Below are 19,609 nucleotides of genomic sequence, written 5' to 3' on the forward strand. Positions count from 1 at the left end.
GATAAAGGCATCTAGAACATAATTGGATATGTTACTTATTAAGTTGCATTTCTTATGTGTAACAAGAAGTCTACACAAAGTAAGCGATTATTTCCTGTTGGCCCCGGGTCACCAACAATGGAACTCTTATAAATCATAACCAGTCAGTGGCTGGTAAGAGCCCAAACCATGAGTGAGCTGGAAGCACTGCACTGGTCACTATGTACGTTTTACTGGTTACCAGGTGAGTTTTTTCTGACTTTGAGCTCATTTGCAATGCCAGTAGTTGGTCAGACTGTTCCACAGGAGCTCTGCCTGTACTGAGAGTTCCCATCTACCCCATGTATCGCAGCATTCAGCTCACAACACACTGGACTTGTGCTAATTTGCTTTAGTGGAAAGTGTTCAACAAAATCAATTAAACAGCATCAAAACAAACAAAATTAAGGCCCAAATAAAAACACCTCCCCCTGTTCCCCCCTAACAGTGGGTTCCCTGCTACACCCAAAGACCTGGAAAAGAAAGCTACAAACATGTTAAACTATAGAAACTGAGTTACCATCAAAAAGAAACATACTAAACCAATCTTGAGAATTAAACATTTTTATTTTTGCCATAGAAAGCTCTAAGAACTAATATCACGTATTGAATAATGAAAAGTAGGACACAACTTAAAAAAGTATGTTAAGGAAAGACTGTACAACTATATACATCACAGACTGGGAAAAACCAAGGAATGTTTCACACAGAACATTTCCTAGGCAATAGCTGTAGAACTCAGAATTCAATGTATATAGTTGTCAGCTTCTGCATCTTTATATAAGCTGCATGCCTTAACAGAACAAAATAAATAAGCAGTAGATGTTATTCAATATTTATTTAGTTCACATAGTGGAATATTACGGTATGAATCCCCAAGGAAACCGGAGAGTGAGGATGCAGCTACCATCACCATATTCTGCAGCAGATCTTACCATCTGTTAATGGTTTCATATGCATAAGAAATGAAATCTTAAATTTTTTTATTTCTGTATAAATGCTTTGTCAGATTCAACCTTTTTCTTCCATTATCCCAAAGCCAATTTCTTAATATTTACATAAAATTTTTCGTTAAGTTAAACTGGAAGTTAAATGCTTACAAAAAAAAACAAAAACACAAATATAAGTGCAATAGCCAGAAATCTAAATATAAAAGCTTACTTATGGCCCCATAAAAAGTTTTCAAAGAATGGATTTAACATGTTTCCAAACCAATAAATACCAGAAGTGAAATTAAGAAAAAAATGCTTCAAATACTTCTAGACTTTGGATATCAAAAATCACTCCCAAGGAAAACTGAAGACCCTGAGACACATGCAAGCACGAGTCTTCCAGCAAAAATAGTTAAAAGCCCTAATTTTCCAGTTTTCCTCCAAAAAGAGACCTTTACTAGGCACAGTTTAATTTAAGGTTTTAAGCAAATAGTGATAGCCATTATGTTTAATTCTGCACTTTGTAATGTATGCTTAATTCCAGATCCCCATACAGGCCATTTACTTAAGCCTTGGGCTCAATGATCCTTGTGGGTCCCTTCCAGCTCAAGACTATTCTGGGATTAAACATGTGTCATATCAATAACAAAAATAACATTGCATTTGTGTCGTCACAGAGTTCAGGAAGTCCCACCATAGCACCAGCCGCTGCAGCCGAGACGCCTGTGCCGACACAGGCGATCCACACTCGTGTCATGTGAGGATAATGTTTGACTGCAGAAATGACACCTCAGTTACATCCCACATTTAAAGCAAGATCCATTGTATTCAAAGGGCTCTGCAATATGATCTGGAAATAATCAGGTATATCATGTTCTTGGCTGACAAAAGAGAAGTGCTGAGCATTACATGCAGCATGTAAACAAATCCTCTTCCCATCATTGCTGACAGGAATTTCTGGTATCTTTTCTGTAGCTCAACTTATATTTGAGACATTTACCATTTAAGTGCCTTTCTGTGAAAAGTACTGTATGTCTAAAACCTTTAACTTTGAAAGTCATAAAATCAGATGCTAACTTAAAACATGAAAAAGAGAAACCTGTAACAGCAATTGAAGCAATGAAAGGTTGCCATAACTAGTACTATACACAACAGTCTTTCCCAGTCACCTCTAGAATTTGAGTTTTCCTACTACCATTTACAAAAATTCAACAAGTCACTAACTCTGAAATGCTAAACTATGACTCCAGTAAACAGCTGTTTTTCTCTACCATTGCATGATCAAGTTGGACATCTAATTCATCTTTTAACTGCTTAAACAGGCACCAGTTGCAAGGAGAATAAAATGGCAACATAATAAACCCAAACTTGGAAACAGCTGACAGCTAGACAACTGCAGAGAAATTATATTTTGGGTCATGGTGAATAAAGGGTATTTTCTGGTTGTAGGTTTAGTCCTCATCTTCCAAAATGTATAAATGTGGGCAAGTGTGGGAGGAAATCCAAATCCCTGTTTCACCTGATCTAGCCAAACAGGCATAAAAGATCTTCAGCAGTCTCAGTGCTACACCAAAACAGCTCTTACATGAACACATAGTTTTGAGAAGCCTTCAGATAAAAACAAATAATATTATTAATTATAGTTAATTAATTACAACAAATTTTTAAATTCCAGCCTTTGAAGCCCTTCTTCTTGAAGTGGGGAAAAATAAAAAAGGGAACAGTACTTTATATAAAACTAACTACTGGCATTTTTTTCCAGCAGTAAGAAAATGCAACAATGTTTCTCAAGCTTTAAGAAGTAAAATTGTCTCCTACATAGGTGTTCTAAGCTTCTTTGAGCTTTGTGGAGTTTGTTTTTTTCCCATTGCAAAAGAAGTAAAATATCATGGTCCAGGACACTGAATACTTTGCTCACCACACTGCCAAGCATAAGTAAAGTTTGTTCAAGTTAGCCCTAATAGAGTATTGCTTGTTGACAAGACTTTTTGCAAAAAGACAGATTCATAATATTTATAAAAGCAGAGTTAAGATGCTAGCTCAAAAACAGACTATTCCAGTGTAGTAGGGGTTCATGTATTTTAGCCCCTTGTTCCCAAATGTGAATTGTGGGATTATTTTTTTTTAAATGGTTCCATGACCAAGGGACTGTGATGAAAAAGTCTTACTGTTTTCTTGGTTAACATCTAAACAGAATTCAGCATTAAAGTGCTAACATGAAAGAAAGGGTTTACATGGTAAGTATGGGTACAGGAAACACCTCAATTATTTTAGAAATATTTCTAGCTCTTTAGAAGAAATTGTAGATTTTCAAGCCACAAATCCTCATGTTTTGATCGAATTTAACATACCAGAAAACACTGCTAGCGCCTTAGCAATGTCTTACTCTCTGTTCAAGTAAATATTCTGATTAATTGCTTCCACAAATCACTGCAGTTAACATGGTCCAACTTAGTGCTACCATTTCATAACTTGGTAAAACAAATTAACTTCTTTTGAGTTTAACCTTCGATTTTACAGCAATTTCAACAGTTCAGTTAAAACACCTGCAATGTTCCTGCACTGAATCCTTTTTCCAGCATTTCAAACATTTCAGTAAGATTCTGGTATCACAAACTCAAATTCAGTACTTCCCTCTGACGGGTTTTGTTTAAAAATTGTTTCACTTCCCTGCGGAACGAAAATGTCATCCCAGGTGATTTGTTTGGCTGGAGGGTTGGATGTTGTTCCTTCAGTGCCATCCTTCCCTGAGCCAACACGATAGACAATTCCACCCTGGTTTATCACCGGGACACTGCTGGGGCGGTCACTAATGTAGGCGTACTGTCTGATCTGCAGGGACCTGCAGGGGTGCAGCCGGTACAGCTTGGTGTCTCCAGAAGGGTCTTGGCTGTGAACTGATCTTATGTGGGAGGCCGTAATTTGGTAGTTGATGAAAGATTTGCCACACGTCAAGCACTGGTACCTTCGCTCCCCGGTGTGGTGAAGTTCATGCTTGGTACGATACTCTGCAAGAGCAAAAACTTTGTCACAGTAGCGACACGGGTACTTCTTCTCCCAGGAGTGGACATTGAAATGTCTCCGCAAGCTCGTCAGACACGCGTACGACCTCTTACACACGATGCAAATATAGTAGATTCTGCCATCCACTATGAGCTCGTAGTGGTCATCGTGCTTTACTTTCATGCGTTTCCCCTTTGGAGATTCGTCACCAGACCTTTTGGGTGTGTCATCAGGCTTGGCTTCCCCTTCTTCAGAATCACCCTTTACAGGTATGACTATATCATAGGTATCCTCACCGATATTTGCATAAACCTTACAGCCTGTAGATAAGCCTCCTATTTCAGTTGCTGTATCTAATGTTATGATTTTCTGTCCATCTGCCACATTCTTTGATGCGAGACCTGAACTTAATTCCTTGTTGTTTCCAGAAAGGACATCTGAGATTTTTATTTTAAATTCTCCAGGTTTAGCAGGCGACTCTTGTGAAAATGTAACAACCTGTTTTTTCTGTACACCAGATCCTTCAGTGCTCACTGCCTTAGGAACAGAAGATTGCTGAACCAACGAGCTGCTGCTGACCGAACCAGGACTTGAGGAGCTAATGATATCAACATCATCTTCAACAACCTCTTCTTCATCAACAGTAGTTGCTTCCACTTCAGTTATGGAGCCATTATTGGATGGCTGCTGGCTCTCCTCAAGTAAATTAATTGTAGGAGTCACATGTGTTTGATGCAAGGAGCTGGCACCAAGTGAGGAGTTAAGCAGAGGCTTGTTTAGCACAATGATATTAGGAGTAAAATGCTGTGGTGTTGCCGAGATGAGTGATTCAGCACCTGGTTGTGTTTGGTTTGGGCTTAGCTGACTGGCCGACAAAGTGAGGTTCTGAGCTGCTGTGGTGTTTGTCAAATGGGGAGAGCCACCACTGCCACAGGATTTTTGGTCAGAAGTTCCAGCTGGACTTGAGCAAGGCTGGTTCTGGCTTGCAGCATTTTTGTCTTTAGTACATTCTTTTGGAGGAACAATCTCAGAACAAAAAATTACATCATCATCTTCATCATCCGAATCGCTCACTGTAATTTTTGTAGTCTCATATTCTATGCCATGTAAGGAGAATGACTGTGTTATAACTGGCATCCCATCTGTTGCTTCTTGACCCTCTGGCCTGATGACAGTTACCTGTGTTTCAGCATCTCTCTGATTTGGACTAGAAGCTGAAGTTTCTGAAGCACTGTCTTTGACCTCGCCTGGCACATTCTTCCCTTCAGCTGGAGGTATACCCAGATCAGCTATGAATTTAACACCCAGCTCCTGCCCTGATTTAATCAGTTCATCAAGTAAATCAGATCGAACACTGTTTATCTTGGAACTATAAATATAATTTAGAATTTCTGCAAAAATTTCTGCTCTTACAAAGCTCAGCTCAACCACTTGACCAGCCACTGAGAAAAGCTGGTGAAAATATGTGCTTGAGGCTGAAAGGATGTTTCTGTGAGCTCGAAATTTCCGGTCCTCCACAATGACTGTAACATCACAAAAAAGTCCATGGCCACGTTGCTCATTCAAAGACTGAAGGAGCACGCTAGAATATTGTGTGTCTGTTGCAGAAATAAGTTTTTTCCCCTCCATTCCTACAAAGGGAAAGCAAAAGATGTCAAATTAGTAAAAATGCAGATTTACAGTTTCAACTGCACGACAATGTTCACATATTTACTGTCTATTCCTTCTTTAGGAAAGAAGAAAAGATATTGTTCAGAAGATTGTGCTACTGCACTCTGCAAATTTGTTTCTTATTGTTTGTCCTTTCCCTTTCTACACAAGTGGAATTCTTAATATATCCTCTGTTCTTACAAGGTGAGAAGCAGAGAAACAACGCCTCATCTTAAGCAACAGCAAATAAGGTTAACTATAAGACCAAGAGCATGGAAGTTTTGGGTCCTTCAAGCAGCCCTACACATTATTAGTAATTTCTCTTTAATTGTGAAATATTCCATAAATTGTTATGAGAAAGCCCAATAACATGAAGTTGTTTATGGCCAGACACCAGAATCTGTGTGTCTGTTTATTACCAGTCAACTGAGTTAATGAAAACGCTATGGGTAATGCACTTCCTTCTCCAGAAAAAAAAAAGTAACTTTTTTTCACCCATGCTATATATTTGCAAGGCTTTGTATTTCAAACCTAGACACTGAAGCAGCCCTGTAACAAAATAGATCTCCTAAGTCAAAGTAACCCATCTGTCAGCACTGCCCATTCAAAGTCCCCCAGTAAGCTGGAAAAAACACCAAAATATAGGACAGCGAGTCACGGATTCTAATTTTACCCCTAAAACTTTATTTCCGCAGGCCGGGCCGGATGAGACGCCGAGGCCGGAGCCCCGCGGCCGCCGCACGCCAGTCCGGGGAGCGCGTTCCGCCCGGCTCCCCCCGCGACTCCCGGGGGCTTAACCGTGAGAACGGGCGCTCCGAGCGGGGCCGCCGCCCCGGCAGCAACAGCCCGTCCGCGGCCGGAGGCCGAGGGGGAGCGGCGGCGCTGACAGCGGAGGGCCCGGGGAGTGGCCCGGCACCACCGGGCCCGGGTCGGCGGGCGGCCCCTCCGCCGCTCTCCGCTCGCTGAGCCCCCATTGGGACGAGAGGAGCAGCCGAGCCCCCCGAGCCCGCGTTCCCCTCGTTACCTGCGCCGCGCTCCGGCCGCGGCCCCGCCGCCTCCCGCACCGCCGGACCCGCCGCCTCCACCACCGCCGGGGGGCGCTGCCGGCGCTGCCCTCGGCTCTGACCCGAGCGGCCTCGGGAACCTTCGTCCCGGGGCGGGGCCGGGCCGCGCTCCCGCCGCTGCGGCCCCGGGCCGGGCCCGCCCCGCTCTCTCCCGCCGCCGGCAGCCCCAAGGCCGCGGGGCTCGGCGCTTCAGGAGCTCCGGACGCTGCCTGGGACGCACCGCCCGCGTCACCGCCCCCCGCCTGCAGGAGGCCGCCTGCAGACCCCGAGGTGCTGAGTGTGTGGCCCCGACCCTGCTTCAGCGCAGGCCTTGGGACGCCTCGGGTCCCGCGCACGGGCCTTGCTGCGGCCTTGGCAAGTGGCGCCCGGCTCCCCGCGCTCCGTGACCCGGGCGGAGGCGGCAGTAAACCCGGCAGACACCTGCCTTACGGCTCACCGTGCGGATAAGGCCGTGGAGGCTGTTTCCCGCTGAGTCTCATTTCCTTCCCGGGGGCATTGGCGCTGCTCTGCCAACGCTGACGCAGCCCGCACCTCCGCCCAGCACCGAGGGGCGCTGGAACCACACCTGAGCACCCTTGCTCGTGCTGCGGCGGGAGCATTTATTTGGAATTCTTTGCACCACAGTGACACGTGCTAGACTGTGCCAGCAGCTGTACAGACATGTACGGCTTTGACACAAAGTACATTTGACAAAATGGGACTCTCAGCACATTGGACATGTGGCCGCCAAAGTGACACATGCACAGTGCGGCCTCTTGGAAACTGTCGCTGTTCAGGAATGCTCGAAGAACACTAAGATCATAAAAAATATTTTTCATCTTCGGTTACTGATCTGTTACTTTTTTTTTTTTTTTTTTTCTCCTATGCATTCAGTGAACTTGTACCACAGGGGTTCCTGATTTTTCTTAAGATTCAAGAACTTTGACAAGAACAAATGTTCTGTCAAGTTAGATGAAAAACGGGAACATGCTGCAGTCACTGGCAGAAATGACTGCAATCCTTCACTCACTACATAAATCAGCAACAAAATGGTCCTGCCCAGGTTTATGAGCTCTTCTAGCAAGAAAATCACTTGCCAGGCTCTCTGTATTTGTATAGTTAGTAGCAGAAGTGCCTTTTTGACGTGAACCTTCATTTTAAATGTTACAAAACCAGTCTCTGTTTATTTATAGGTTTTACCAGAGAATCAATTGAAGGAAAATAAGAGTAAACGCTCATCAAGGAAAGCATAGGCTCTTCTTCCTTATATGACCCTTCAATTCTTTTCTCCTTTGATACAAATTCTTAGTAATTTTTACACAGGAGGCTATATTAAATGAAAATAATACTATAATTGTTTTAATACTTAATCCAGTGCTTTTTTTTCTCCTCCAAAAATGTATGATGGCCCAAATTAAACAATTTCTTAGCCTTTCATCCTTCAGCTTAAAGGACTTCTCTCTGCCTTTTCCAATAACCAACAGGAAAAATTTACAGCTACAGGTGAGCACTGACTTGGAAGGATTCCTGCTCCTGAGGCATCACCAGATCTCAAAAATCAGGTTTGAACCACTTATTCTTAGGCACAGAAATGCTGCCAAATTTAAAAGCTGCTGGGAGACCTGCACCATCTCCTTGACTTTAACGTTTCTCACAGCAGCTTTTCTCTATGGCAACTCCTTCTGTCAGATATAAAATCTGAACCCCACGGTCACATTGCCACAGTCAGGACAGAGCTAATGTTCTCCCCAGCACTGCAAATTTCACTGAAACTCTCACCATCTTGCTGCATCTGAAAGCTGAATTTCAATGTGCTTTTTTTTTTTTTTTTTTTTTTTTGCCATGATGCATCTAGTTTAGGGGTTATTTTGTCCACTTTTATTTTTAGATAAGCCTAGAAAGTATTTGGTGGTTCAAGTCACATAAAACCTTACAATATAAAAAAACAACATAAAAGAACCATTTTATCTAAGATGTTGACAAGAAACACCTAGGGTACAGAACTACAAGTGGTATAATTGGAACTGAAAAAATACGTAAGAGACCCAATAGCAACTGTTACCTTAATGTATAGAAGTGATTAAAAAAACTCAGGAATAGAGGCTTGAAAGTATAAAGTACAAATTTGAAGGAATTTATGTGCAGGCTTTTGCAAGAAGACAAAAAAGTATGCAATTCAGTAATGAGTTTTCAGTTAAACAATTTGAGGAGCTCTTTTTAAAAATCTAGTTTGTGAGAATAGAAAATTATTTTAAAGAGCTGACAGATTTGAGAGATAAAGTAACATTCTCCATTATGAAAACATGTATTTTACATTCAAGTAAATTAAATTTTATAAGTAGAACAGTTAAGGATTTTCAATAAAATTTAAATTCAATACTTATCCTACCTAAGACTACCTTTAAGGACAGAAATATTCTTCCACTGTGGGAATTTCAAATAAAACATCACTGCTTCTGAAAGACTCTAAAATACAAATTTCCACTGTTTGTGCTTTGAAAAAATCTCTGAGAGTATTTCTCCTGCCAATCCCATTATATAAAGCCTCATATAACTTAATTAAGAGTCCAGTGATCCTTTTTATTGACATTAGTAGTTGTTGTAGATGCTGCTATGTACTGCATGAGCATTTATAACTTGTGTACTAAAGCACTTTAAGTCACCTTATAATATTAGGTAACACAGGTGCAGCATACTCCTGAGGTAGATGTTTTAGTCATCATTTAGTTATTTTTGCCAAAATAATCAAAAGAAGGAAGAAGCCGAGCTGTCCTCACACAGACACAGGGGACAGTAACACCACACATATTTGTAATCTCTGATAAATCTTTTCCCTCCCTGTTCTGCACATGGTTACTTGTAGCCAAAAAAAAATTTAAATAGGTTTCCTCCATTTTACAGATTTGTTTTATGCCGCTTATGGTAGGTTTGGGAGGTAGAATACTGTTTCATTTGTGAAAAAGAGACTGACATACGCTGACATAATTTCTAGACAGCATAAACCAGCATGGGCTTCCCAGGGTGGAGCAGCTGTCCAAAATGCCCCGTTCACACAGAGCTGGCCAGACCCAGCGATATTACACTGCACTTCCCTGAGCTGAGCAGAAACTCGGGGGTTTTAAAGAAAGCTCCGTGGCAACGTAGTCAAACCTGAGGGGGAAGGGTGCTCACGGAAGAGTGGGTGTCTTATCTGAATACATAATTGTATCATCTTCATAGATAAAGGTTAAGCTTGGAAAATACTTAAGATCGTCAACTCCAACCGCGAACCCAGCACCAGCACCATGTTCACCATTGAACCACGTCCTTACATCCCCACACGTTGTTTTTTAACATTTCCAGGGACGGTGACTCCACCACTTCTCTGGTCAGCCTATTCCTGTGCTTGACAACCTTTCCCATGAAAAAAAAAAAATCATATACCAAACATAAACCTCCCCTGAGCAACTTGGGGCCATTTCCTCTCGTCCTGGCAGTTTGGTTCTGAGGCGCCGCACCGGAGCGGCGCCCAGCGCCGTGTCAGGCCGCGCTGGGAGGTGCGGGCGGCTGAACATTGGAAAGCGGGCCTTGCCCGCTCCGGGCCGTGGCAGGTGGTGCAGGGCCCGGCCAAGAAGGGGGAACCCCGCCGGGACACGGTGAGCTGTCCGCGGGCAGTGCTGCTCCCGAGCTGCCCTGGACAGCTCCCGGGGTCGCGGCCCCGCTCCGGTGCCCGCTGAGCGGGGCGGAGCCGGGCCCGCGCCGCCACCGCCCCCCGCCCGCGGCTCGCCCCCCGTCGCTGCCTCACCTTCCGCCGCCGCCGTGCGCGCGTCCATCGCTGCCAGGCGGCAGCCGCGGGGCACAAAGGGAGCCGCCGCTGCCGCCGCCGCCGCCGCGACCACTGCCGCGTTGCCGGCCGGGCGGGCGGGTGGGGTGGTGACCCCCGCGGGCGGGGCCGCGCCGCTCCCGCCCCGCTCCCGCCCGGCCGGGAGGGCGCCGGAAGCCGCCGGAAGCGGCTCCGCCGCCGCCATGGCGCCCGCGTCCCGCTCCCGCTCCCCGCCCGCCGCCAGCTCCGAGCGCCGCGGCCGCCGCTCGCGGTCCCGCTCCCGCTCCCGATCCCGCGAGCGCAATGGCCCAAGGCGCCTGAGCCACCGGCGGAGCCGCAGCCGGTCCCGGAGCCCCGGCGCGCCGCGCTCCTCCGCGCACCACGGGCACCACCACCACGGCAAATGGCCCGAGTACTACGAGAAGGAGAAGGAGGAGATCCTGCGGCAGAGGTGAGCGCCGGTGCGAGGTCAGGCCTACCCTGCCGGGGCCCGCTCCGCGCGGAAGGGACGGTGCTCTCGGGAGGGCCGGGGGCCTGAGGGCGCTGGGCAGGCGGCCGGGCCTGGTTCTGTAGGGCCCGTCACGGACTCCCAGCCGGGGTTCCCGGCGGGCAGGGGACGGAGCTCGGATGAAGGGAGTTGACATCGGCTACCGCCGATCCTCCGCAATTTGCGGAGCTCTGCTGCCGGACTGCCGGCCTGCGAGCTTGCTCCTTGCTCCGAGTTCTCTCTTAACCTTTTTGTAGCTGTTTTAGGGGATTTGAAACACTAATATGTAGGACGTAAAATGTTTCTGTGGTAGGCGTTGGTGACAGTTGTTATAAATGAAATCAGCGAAATATTATCAATAAGGATTTTATTGAGAAATTTATAAAATTGAATTTTGGAACAGCCACAATCGAGGTCAGCGTCGACCAGGTTGCAGCCGGCGGCGAGGTAAATCATCTTCTTGGCAGCAAGGGTGTTCTTCAGTGGTTCCCTGATTAGACCGAGCTACATATCACTTTTTAAAAGTACTTCATGTGGATAACTTTTTAATGTTTGTGTTACAGGGTACATTACTCCCCCTTTGGCACTTCTTATAGATACATATTATATTGTTGGCTTTTTGCAAATATTGGAATGAATGCTATATGTATAAGGTTAGAAAACTTTGTTGTATTAGTGTGGTTCCTTCTATTTCTGTGGTTGATGAAGCTTAAAAATGGTAGTATAATATACATACGTGTTGAGCTATGGCATGATATTGGAGCAGGGACTACTTTTGTTTGTATAACCCAGGGACTAGAGGAGATGGTTGGAGACCCCTTCCATTCTTAGATTATTTTATCCAGGTGAAGACAGCAGTGACCAGAGCTCTGGGGAGGAATTTATTGTATTTCTGTTATCAGGGAATGTAAAACTCGGTGGAGCCAAGAAGATTGATTTATTGAGAAGGGGCCGAGTCAAAAACTAAACAAAGAAACATCCAAAACTTAAGGAGAATGTTTGAATCATGTACGAAAATTTATGAATATGTAATAGGATTCTGTTTTTAAGGGACAATCCTTTGTTAGTAAGGTGTACTCTCTTGGCTGAATGCAGAGACACCCGGCCTTATCTGTATACTTTATTTTTATCTCGGAATTTTCTTTTTTATTAAACTCTTAAATTCTATAAAAAATATGTGAACCTCGTTTTTCACAGCACTCGATTGCTAGGACTTGTGCTCATGAGTTTGATTTTCCTTTTTATCTTTTTTTTTCATTTAAAAGGTAGACTCTGGAGAATCTAGCTCCAGTAAGCTTAGGTTTGTAGCGAGCACTAAGATAGGGCTAGTCAGGCTTTTTTTTTTTTCTTTTTTCTTTTTTCTTTTTGACACTTTGTACACAAGCTTTTGTACTCGTACCCCCTCTTACAATGCACAACTTAAATCTCGTGACAATAACTACATTTAAAATGTATACACGGATAGCACGGACATCTTGGTTTTTAAACAACTTCTTGTGTTTTTTTTCCTTTCAATCTTTTTAGTGTTTGTAAATACTTGCATATGATTCACAAACCTGTACTGACCACTTAGCACTTAAGGGGTCTTGATCTTAAAATATTCTCTAAGTTTTATTAGTTTGTCTGTGGGAGTGGTAACATAATAGTTTACAATTTTTCTTTTTGGTACTTTGAATTTAAACAATATATTTTTCATTTTGTTTAAAAAAGCAAAATAAGACCAAATACTCAAAATTTTTGAATAAACATATGAAAGACTTTACTAAAAATCTCTCTTAATACAAAGTTATACAATTAGTACTTTAAAATAGCACTGATTTACTCACTTGGAAAAGCAAATTTATACATTTACTTACAAAATTCTCAAAAAGCTGGTTTTTTTCTCACTGGGGAACTTTTTCATTATTACAAACTCTTTAAACATTTAATTTTTCTCTATTAAATATTAGAATCAAAGCTCCCCTCCGTGGCATCCCACAACCACTTTCAACATTCAAAACAAATTCCTGTAAAACTACATTGAACAGCCTCTCCCCTCCTTTCAAACTCTTTCTAAAGTTACACACTATAAGAAACACTTCAACATCACTTTCCTTGCAAGACTCTCCCTACAAACTACTAACACCTCTTCTACACGTCTTCAAGAAACTCCACTCTGCACAACCCCCACTAACACCTGCAAATCTCTCTTCAACTCTGCTCATCACCAAAACTACTATAATCTAAATCACCAAGCTACTTTTAAAAAAAAAAAAAAATTCTTTGCTCCTCTTCTTGATGCAACTGCATTGGAAGTATACTGTTTCTTTTTTCTACTTCTGTAATTCAAATCAAGATAGTTTTGTGATGAATGAATTGCAGCCAAATTTATCAAAAACAATTTTATTGAAAAATTTGCAAAATCTAATTTTGGAAGCAACTGCAATCACTGTCAGCATCGAGCCCTGGGTCGGTGCTGGGTGAAGTCTGAATCAGCCTCTGTTGCACTGATTTCCCCAAGTTCACAAACTGTCTTTTGGAGAGCTGAGTTTTATACAGTTTTTTTAAGCTCGAGGCTATGCAGTTACTGCTGATGAGTTTTCTGAGAAGGAGATGAAGTTTTGAGTGTTTTTTTTCGGGAAGCAGGCTTTGAGATTTAGAATCGTGGTTAGTTTTTTCTCAGAAGGAGAGGGAGTCTGAGTAATTTTTTTGGGAAACCGACATCGAGATGCATGGTCTTGGAGAATCAGATCAGGTCAGTATTAGGCATTAATCACCGGGTCATTAGAGCGCTTATCTTGCTTGGGTGGACCCATCTCTTCTCGATGTTCTCTTAATTGCTGTGTTATCCTCTTGCAAATTCCTGGTTTTCCAGCAGCTGTTTTTGCAGTCTCAAGGTGCTTGTGTTTTTTACATAAAACATGTTTTTATACTTGATCTTATATACAATAAAATGTGAATTATACCAACATATATCACATAGTGTTTCCCTTTACAGGAGACTCAATGAGAGAGAGAGAATTGGAGAACTGGGGGCACCTGAAGTCTGGGGGCTGTCACCAAAAGTTCCAGACCCAGAGTAAGGCATATTCTTTCTTCATGTTTTTTATAATATTAATTACATATCAGTTCAGTTTATAAAAATGCCTTATCCCTGCTCTAGATATGGTGCCACAATACATATTGTATCAATTCCTTTCTGAAGCAACATAATGAGATTACTATTTTTTTTATTATTTATTTATTTTTTCACCAGGTAATTCCAACATACTAATTATGCCATATGTGATTTATTGTAGATCAGGTGACTATTGTGTTGTGGTTCTGATAGCCAGTTCCCAGGTTAAATTAGCTCTTTAATATTTTACTGCCTTGCAAGGATTGACTCAAAATTACTTTGGTCAGATGTGTACCTTTGATCTTGACAACAAAACAGATTTTAAGTAGCAAACTGTTATTTCATTTAGTTCTGATGAGCACACACCGGTAGAAGATGAAGAGGCCAAATCCAAGAGTAGTTCTTCGGATTCCAGCTCAGAAGGTATTTTGTTTGGCTTGCACAGCCTTTTTGAAAAGCTGTGGCTTCGAATCTGCTGCTGCTTGCAGGAGGTTCCCTGGCTTAGATGGGTGGAAGTGAGTGGGGTGGGCTTCAGCTCAAAGGGGAGCATTGCTTTGGAAAATCAGGGAATACACATGGAACAAGATGTTCTTTGTTCTCTAATGTTATCTTTAAAAACATTCTAGAGGAAAAGAAGAAAAAGAAGAAGAAAAGACAAAAGAAAAAACGTAAAGCATCCAAAAGAAAGCGCAGGAAACATTCTGAGGACAGTGACAGTGACTCAGAGTCTGAGCAGAACTCCAGTGGTAAGACAAGAGGGTTTCAGCTTGCAGTCTGTCCTCAGGAAATGGGATTTCTGAATTTATGTTCCACTCGGTATCTCATGCCAGAGATCTGTTTGATATGGTCTCATACTGACCACTACTGCAGGGAGCTTTCTACTAACACTCTCCCAGTATAAAAACAAGTCCCATCAGTGGGTACTAGAACATTCTGGTGGAGGCAGTTAGTGATGGGAATAGGCTCAGGGTTAGGGTAGTGGTTAGAGTAGTAGTTAGGTTAATTGGTATGGGTAGTGGTTAGAGTAATTCTCAGCAGTAGGGTTAGGGGAGTGGTTAGGCTTAGGATTAGGGTTGAGAGAGTAAAAGGGCCTACAGCTCCAGGAACACTGGGGCTGGAAAAGGCATGCCAAGGCAATCCAAGCAAGGTGCCACTATTGCTATTCCCACATCTTTGTGACCTAGAAAACCCATAGTATTGAATTTGGGTTAGGGCTAGGGCTAGGATTAGGGTTTGGGTTGAGGGAGTCGCAGAGCCTACAGCTCCAGGATCATTTGGGCTGGAAAAGGCATGCCAGGGTGATCCTGGCAAGGCCCCAACTGTGCTGCTCCTACATCATTCTGATCTTTACCACCACCCCTGGTTAGACATAGGGGTAGGTTTGAGACAGTCAAAGAGCCCACAGTTCCATGAACACTGGGGCTGTAAAAGGCATGCCACGTTATTCACAGGGCAGTAAACTACTTATGTGTTATAACTAATAATTTCTTTTTGCTAATAGATACACTTTATTTTTTTTAGATGAAGATAAAAAGAAAAGCAAGAAGAGGAAAAAGAAGAAAAAGTAAGTGTCTTGGTTGTTGTGTGTCATTCAGACTGCTGTTGGCTGGAGGGCAGCCCAGTTTTCTTTTCAGGCCCTGAGGGAGCCTGAGGACCTTGGGTAATTTGCAAGAACTAGCAAATAATATTAATTTGATGGATTTTATTTAAATCTACACAACTGTGCACAACAACTCCCAAGGGCCACTTTCTAAACACTCTATGAAAATCAAAACAGAACATATATATTGTCTTGGCTTTGCTGTAAAGTGTTCTGTATGAAAGCCAGTCTTCCTGTATTTGGAACTTACCTTGAGGAACTCATCATTTGAGTATGATTCCAAGCACCTTCTTTCATCTTAAATTTTGATAAATAGCATGTCTGTCTGACTTTATCACAGGAAGAAGTATAAGAAAAAGAAAGCTAAGAAGAGCAGGAAGGAATCCAGTGATTCAAGTAGCGAAGATTCCGATGATGAACAGCTTCATGGGGATGATCTCTGGATTGAGAGGTCAAGTAGGTTCACCTGACTTAAAACTTGGGTGGAAACTTCTTGATGTCCTTTTTGTGAATTCATTGTTAGGTGTTGCTGACCTGTGTAACACTTCTGATAACAAAGAACAATGGGCACAAGATTAATCTTCTTCTTTATTTGATTGTTGCAGAAAATACTGAAGCTGACAGTTTGATTGGACCAGAGGCTCCCAAAACTCACGCATCTCAGGATGATAGGCCTTTGAAGTGAGTAGACAGCTCTAATGGTACTTCGATAAATCAAGTGTGAAAGCTACTCTTCAAAAGGGCTGTTGCAACAATAGGCATGCAGAGGGAAAAATGCTGTGTGAAGAACTCACAGACAGAAGTTCTAGTGGTGCTAGGCTTTCCCCTGGCCTGATTTTGGGTAGAAAAGCCTGGTTTATGCTTTTTAGCCTTGATTCCTAGAAAAAGTAATTTTAAGTGCTTTTATTCTAAAGCTCTGCAGTATTGTGACTTCAATAATGTCATCAAAATTAACTCAACTGATAATTTAAGATGTTGTTGCTAGTGTTGCCATAAGGAAGAAACAGGCTAATATATGGTAAAGAATAAGAAAGTGTTTTAAAATGCAGCTGTATATAGTAGTGAACAGGGAAGTTGGATGTTTATCTCAGGCTCTCTCTATCTGAAACTATTGAAATCACCACTTCTGGTTTTTCAGCTATGGACATGCCCTCCTGCCCGGTGAAGGTGCAGCCATGGCAGAGTACGTAAAAGCAGGGAAGCGCATTCCCCGCAGAGGTGAAATCGGCTTGACAAGTGAAGAGATTGCATCTTTTGAGAGCTCTGGTTATGTCATGAGTGGCAGCAGGTATGGCTTTCATGATGGCAATGGTTCAATGGAATTTTCAAGAGCTGCTTTCACTGCTGGCTGAATAGCAGACTGCTTCCAAACTCTACTTAGAAGCATAGAGGAGAAGGTGCTCTGCTTGCAATAATCGACACTAAACTCCCCATTGCTAGAGATGGATAGTGAGTTTTTCAAGGACACTTTCTCCTCAAGAGCAAAAGTTCTTCACAGCCAGTACTCTTCTAATTATTTCAAATGAGGAGGTGCTTGTGTCAGATGGCTCAAAGGTCTGTTTGGACAGACCTGGGGATGTGCTGGCCCTTCAGCAGGAGACAAATAAATGTGTGAGAGGTTGGCTGCACTTTTTTCTCTATGACCAACGGGAATCTCACTTAAATTTTGGTGAGCCAGCAGCTGACACTGGGGGTATGGGAGGCTTCTGCCTGACTGCCTGAAAACAGACACCCCCAGAAATCAGTTCCTTGCTCTGCCACACTTCTTCCTGGGAAGGTTAGTGTGTAGTTTGGATTATCTAATATAGGTATCTGTTTTACCAGTTGGTAGAGTCAGCACAAAAGACGCAGACACCAACTTTAAGCAGTAAGTATAATTTGCTAGAGTGCAAAACTGCAAAGCATTACAAAGAATAAGCTAAGTAATGCACCTATTCATTACTGGAGAAGATTGCCTTGAGTGATTAAGAAAGATAAATGACCAGGTACCCTAATACTTTACCATCGTCCAGATCGGCACATCAGCTGGGAAGCCCCAGTCACAACAAAGGCTTGGAGAACCATTCCTGGGAATTCCTATGTGGTGTGTCCACCTGTAGGCAAGGCCTCCATTTTCACTGTGAGAAGGCCCAGCTTTTAGACTGTCAAATAAACAAACATACACAGCTTCTAGTGCAGGACCATGTGGTTTCATCCTCCTCTTGGCTTCCACCCAAAGCCTGGCCAGGCCTTGAGAAGGAACCAAGAGAGCTGGCTTTGATCATATACCTTCAGACAAGGCCAGATGTCTGATTTCATGCCTTTGTCTGGCTTCTAAATGCAGAAAGATAAATATATTCTTATCACGCTACATATTTCACTAATGCATATTACCTTATTGAGTACAGGATACAAATACAACATTTTGTTGGAAGGTCCACCTAGAGGTCAACTTTGGCTCAGGGCCTATTGTTCAGGCCTTGGTACTTCATTATCTTTATTTAAAGCCCCTGAACACATCCAAGCCAGTTGATGGCTGGAAGCTGTGACAGGACACTCACACCCTCTGCCCATGCTGACATACCCCGTCTTCTCCCCCACAGACATCGCCGCATGGAAGCTGTGCGTCTGCGTAAAGAGAACCAGATCTACAGCGCAGATGAGAAGAGAGCTCTGGCATCCTTCAACCAGGAGGAGAGGAGGAAACGAGAGAATAAGATCCTTGCAAGCTTTCGAGAGATGGTCTACAGAAAGACTAAAGGCAAAGAGGAAAAATAGTGCTTCGTTTGAACTGTACACCGTAGCTTGCACCATGTGGCAGCTAACCCAGTCCAGCTGTGATTTGAAAAAAGCTGCAGGTGCTGCAGCACCTTTCACCCAACAGGGCCAAGGCTCAGGAGTGGATTACTTGTGTCTAGAAAACAGAGCTTTTTTCATCAGTTTTTCTTGGATGGTTTGTTTACCATCTACGAGGAATTCCTGTAAAGAGAAAGGCTACAAGGCGGGGAAGATTAGAGGTTTCAATGTTCTGTGCTTGCTTTGAATCAGACAAGCCAAAGGATCCCATGGGAAGACTTTGTTACCTAATGCCAATAAGCGAGATTTTTTTATTCCATTTATTTGTATTAATCATCAGATCATTTAGCTTGAGAAAGACCTTTAACAAGCTACTAGCACCAGTAGCAAAAGTGAAGGAACTCCTAAGTTCCTGTTTTGAGATCCAGGACTGTCTACTTCACTATTTTTTCACAAGTCTTTTAGATTTAGGTTTTTACTCAAAGCAGTTGAGTTTGCTTTGTGATCCAAACCAGATTGTAAATATTTTGTAAATGAGTTTGTAATTTAATACAGATGGGTTTCAGTTACTTTAGAGCAAGCAGATCGCAAATGAGGTGTAAAGTAATAGTAATAGGAGGGTCTGATCTTTAATCCACTGAAACACATGGTGAAGAACTAAGCTGCTTGCTTCTTTTTCTCCTATGTTATACATAGGCATCAGTGCAGTGGGGTGCAGTGACTGGAACCCCTGGATGTACACAGGTGGTAACAAGGATGTATCTTTCAATTTATTTGAAATGTTTTTGTTTATGGAAGTGTTCTAGATTAAACTATGTTTTAACTCCTGTAGTATTTTACTTTAGTCTGTTTCAGCAGTATTACATGACTTGCTTTTTTAAACTCTGTGCTTGGAGCTTTGCTCAGGCAGTCCTTATGTGGTGGTTATCTTTGATTCAACTGCATATTTCCAAATGTATCTCCTGGAGCTTCTTTTTCTCAAATGTTTTTGAAAACAAAATGGTTTTGAGAGGTAGGTGTTTTCTTTTTTGTTCTCCTACTTTTTTTTTTTTCCCCTCTAAGTCTAGCAGCAGAGATATCTTGTATATTTGTATCAAGAAAATAAAAGTCCTAAAGTCCTTTAATGTTTTCCCTGGAGTTCCAGAGACCTGGCATTCACAAACAACAAATCCTACCCAGCTGCCTCTTCCCATTTACACTTG

At 42.9% G+C, this 19,609-nt stretch overlaps 2 protein-coding genes across 5 annotated transcripts; one reads left to right on the plus strand and one right to left on the minus strand.

Annotated features, from left to right (window-relative positions):
- Positions 1 to 566: 566 nt before the first annotated feature.
- ZBTB33 (zinc finger and BTB domain containing 33) lies at positions 567 to 10,653 on the minus strand. 4 transcript variants are annotated; one of them, XM_086850278.1, is made up of 2 exons: positions 10,431 to 10,653; positions 567 to 5,584 (listed from the first exon to the last, which is right to left on the minus strand). In XM_086850278.1, the coding sequence occupies exons 1-2, from the start codon at positions 10,651 to 10,653 to the stop codon at positions 3,543 to 3,545; spliced, it is 2,265 nt and encodes a 754-aa protein (XP_086706404.1). In that variant the 3' UTR covers positions 567 to 3,542. The 4 variants fall into 4 exon arrangements, with proteins under 4 accessions (XP_086706404.1, XP_086706403.1, XP_086706405.1 ...); XM_086850277.1 differs by lacking the exon at positions 10,431 to 10,653 and adding an exon at positions 7,104 to 7,447; XM_086850279.1 differs by lacking the exon at positions 10,431 to 10,653 and adding an exon at positions 6,628 to 6,837.
- NKAP (NFKB activating protein) lies at positions 10,652 to 19,531 on the plus strand. The gene is made up of 9 exons (XM_086850281.1): positions 10,652 to 10,899; positions 13,913 to 13,993; positions 14,382 to 14,455; positions 14,659 to 14,778; positions 15,554 to 15,596; positions 15,973 to 16,088; positions 16,238 to 16,313; positions 16,771 to 16,920; positions 18,215 to 19,531. The coding sequence occupies exons 1-9, from the start codon at positions 10,652 to 10,654 to the stop codon at positions 18,387 to 18,389; spliced, it is 1,083 nt and encodes a 360-aa protein (XP_086706407.1). The 3' UTR covers positions 18,390 to 19,531.
- The last annotated feature ends 78 nt before the right edge of the window (positions 19,532 to 19,609 follow it).

Source organism: Cyanistes caeruleus, chromosome 14 (genome assembly GCF_971803275.1).
Source record: "Cyanistes caeruleus chromosome 14, bCyaCae1.hap1.1, whole genome shotgun sequence".
NCBI classification, from domain to species: Eukaryota; Metazoa; Chordata; class Aves; order Passeriformes; family Paridae; genus Cyanistes; species Cyanistes caeruleus.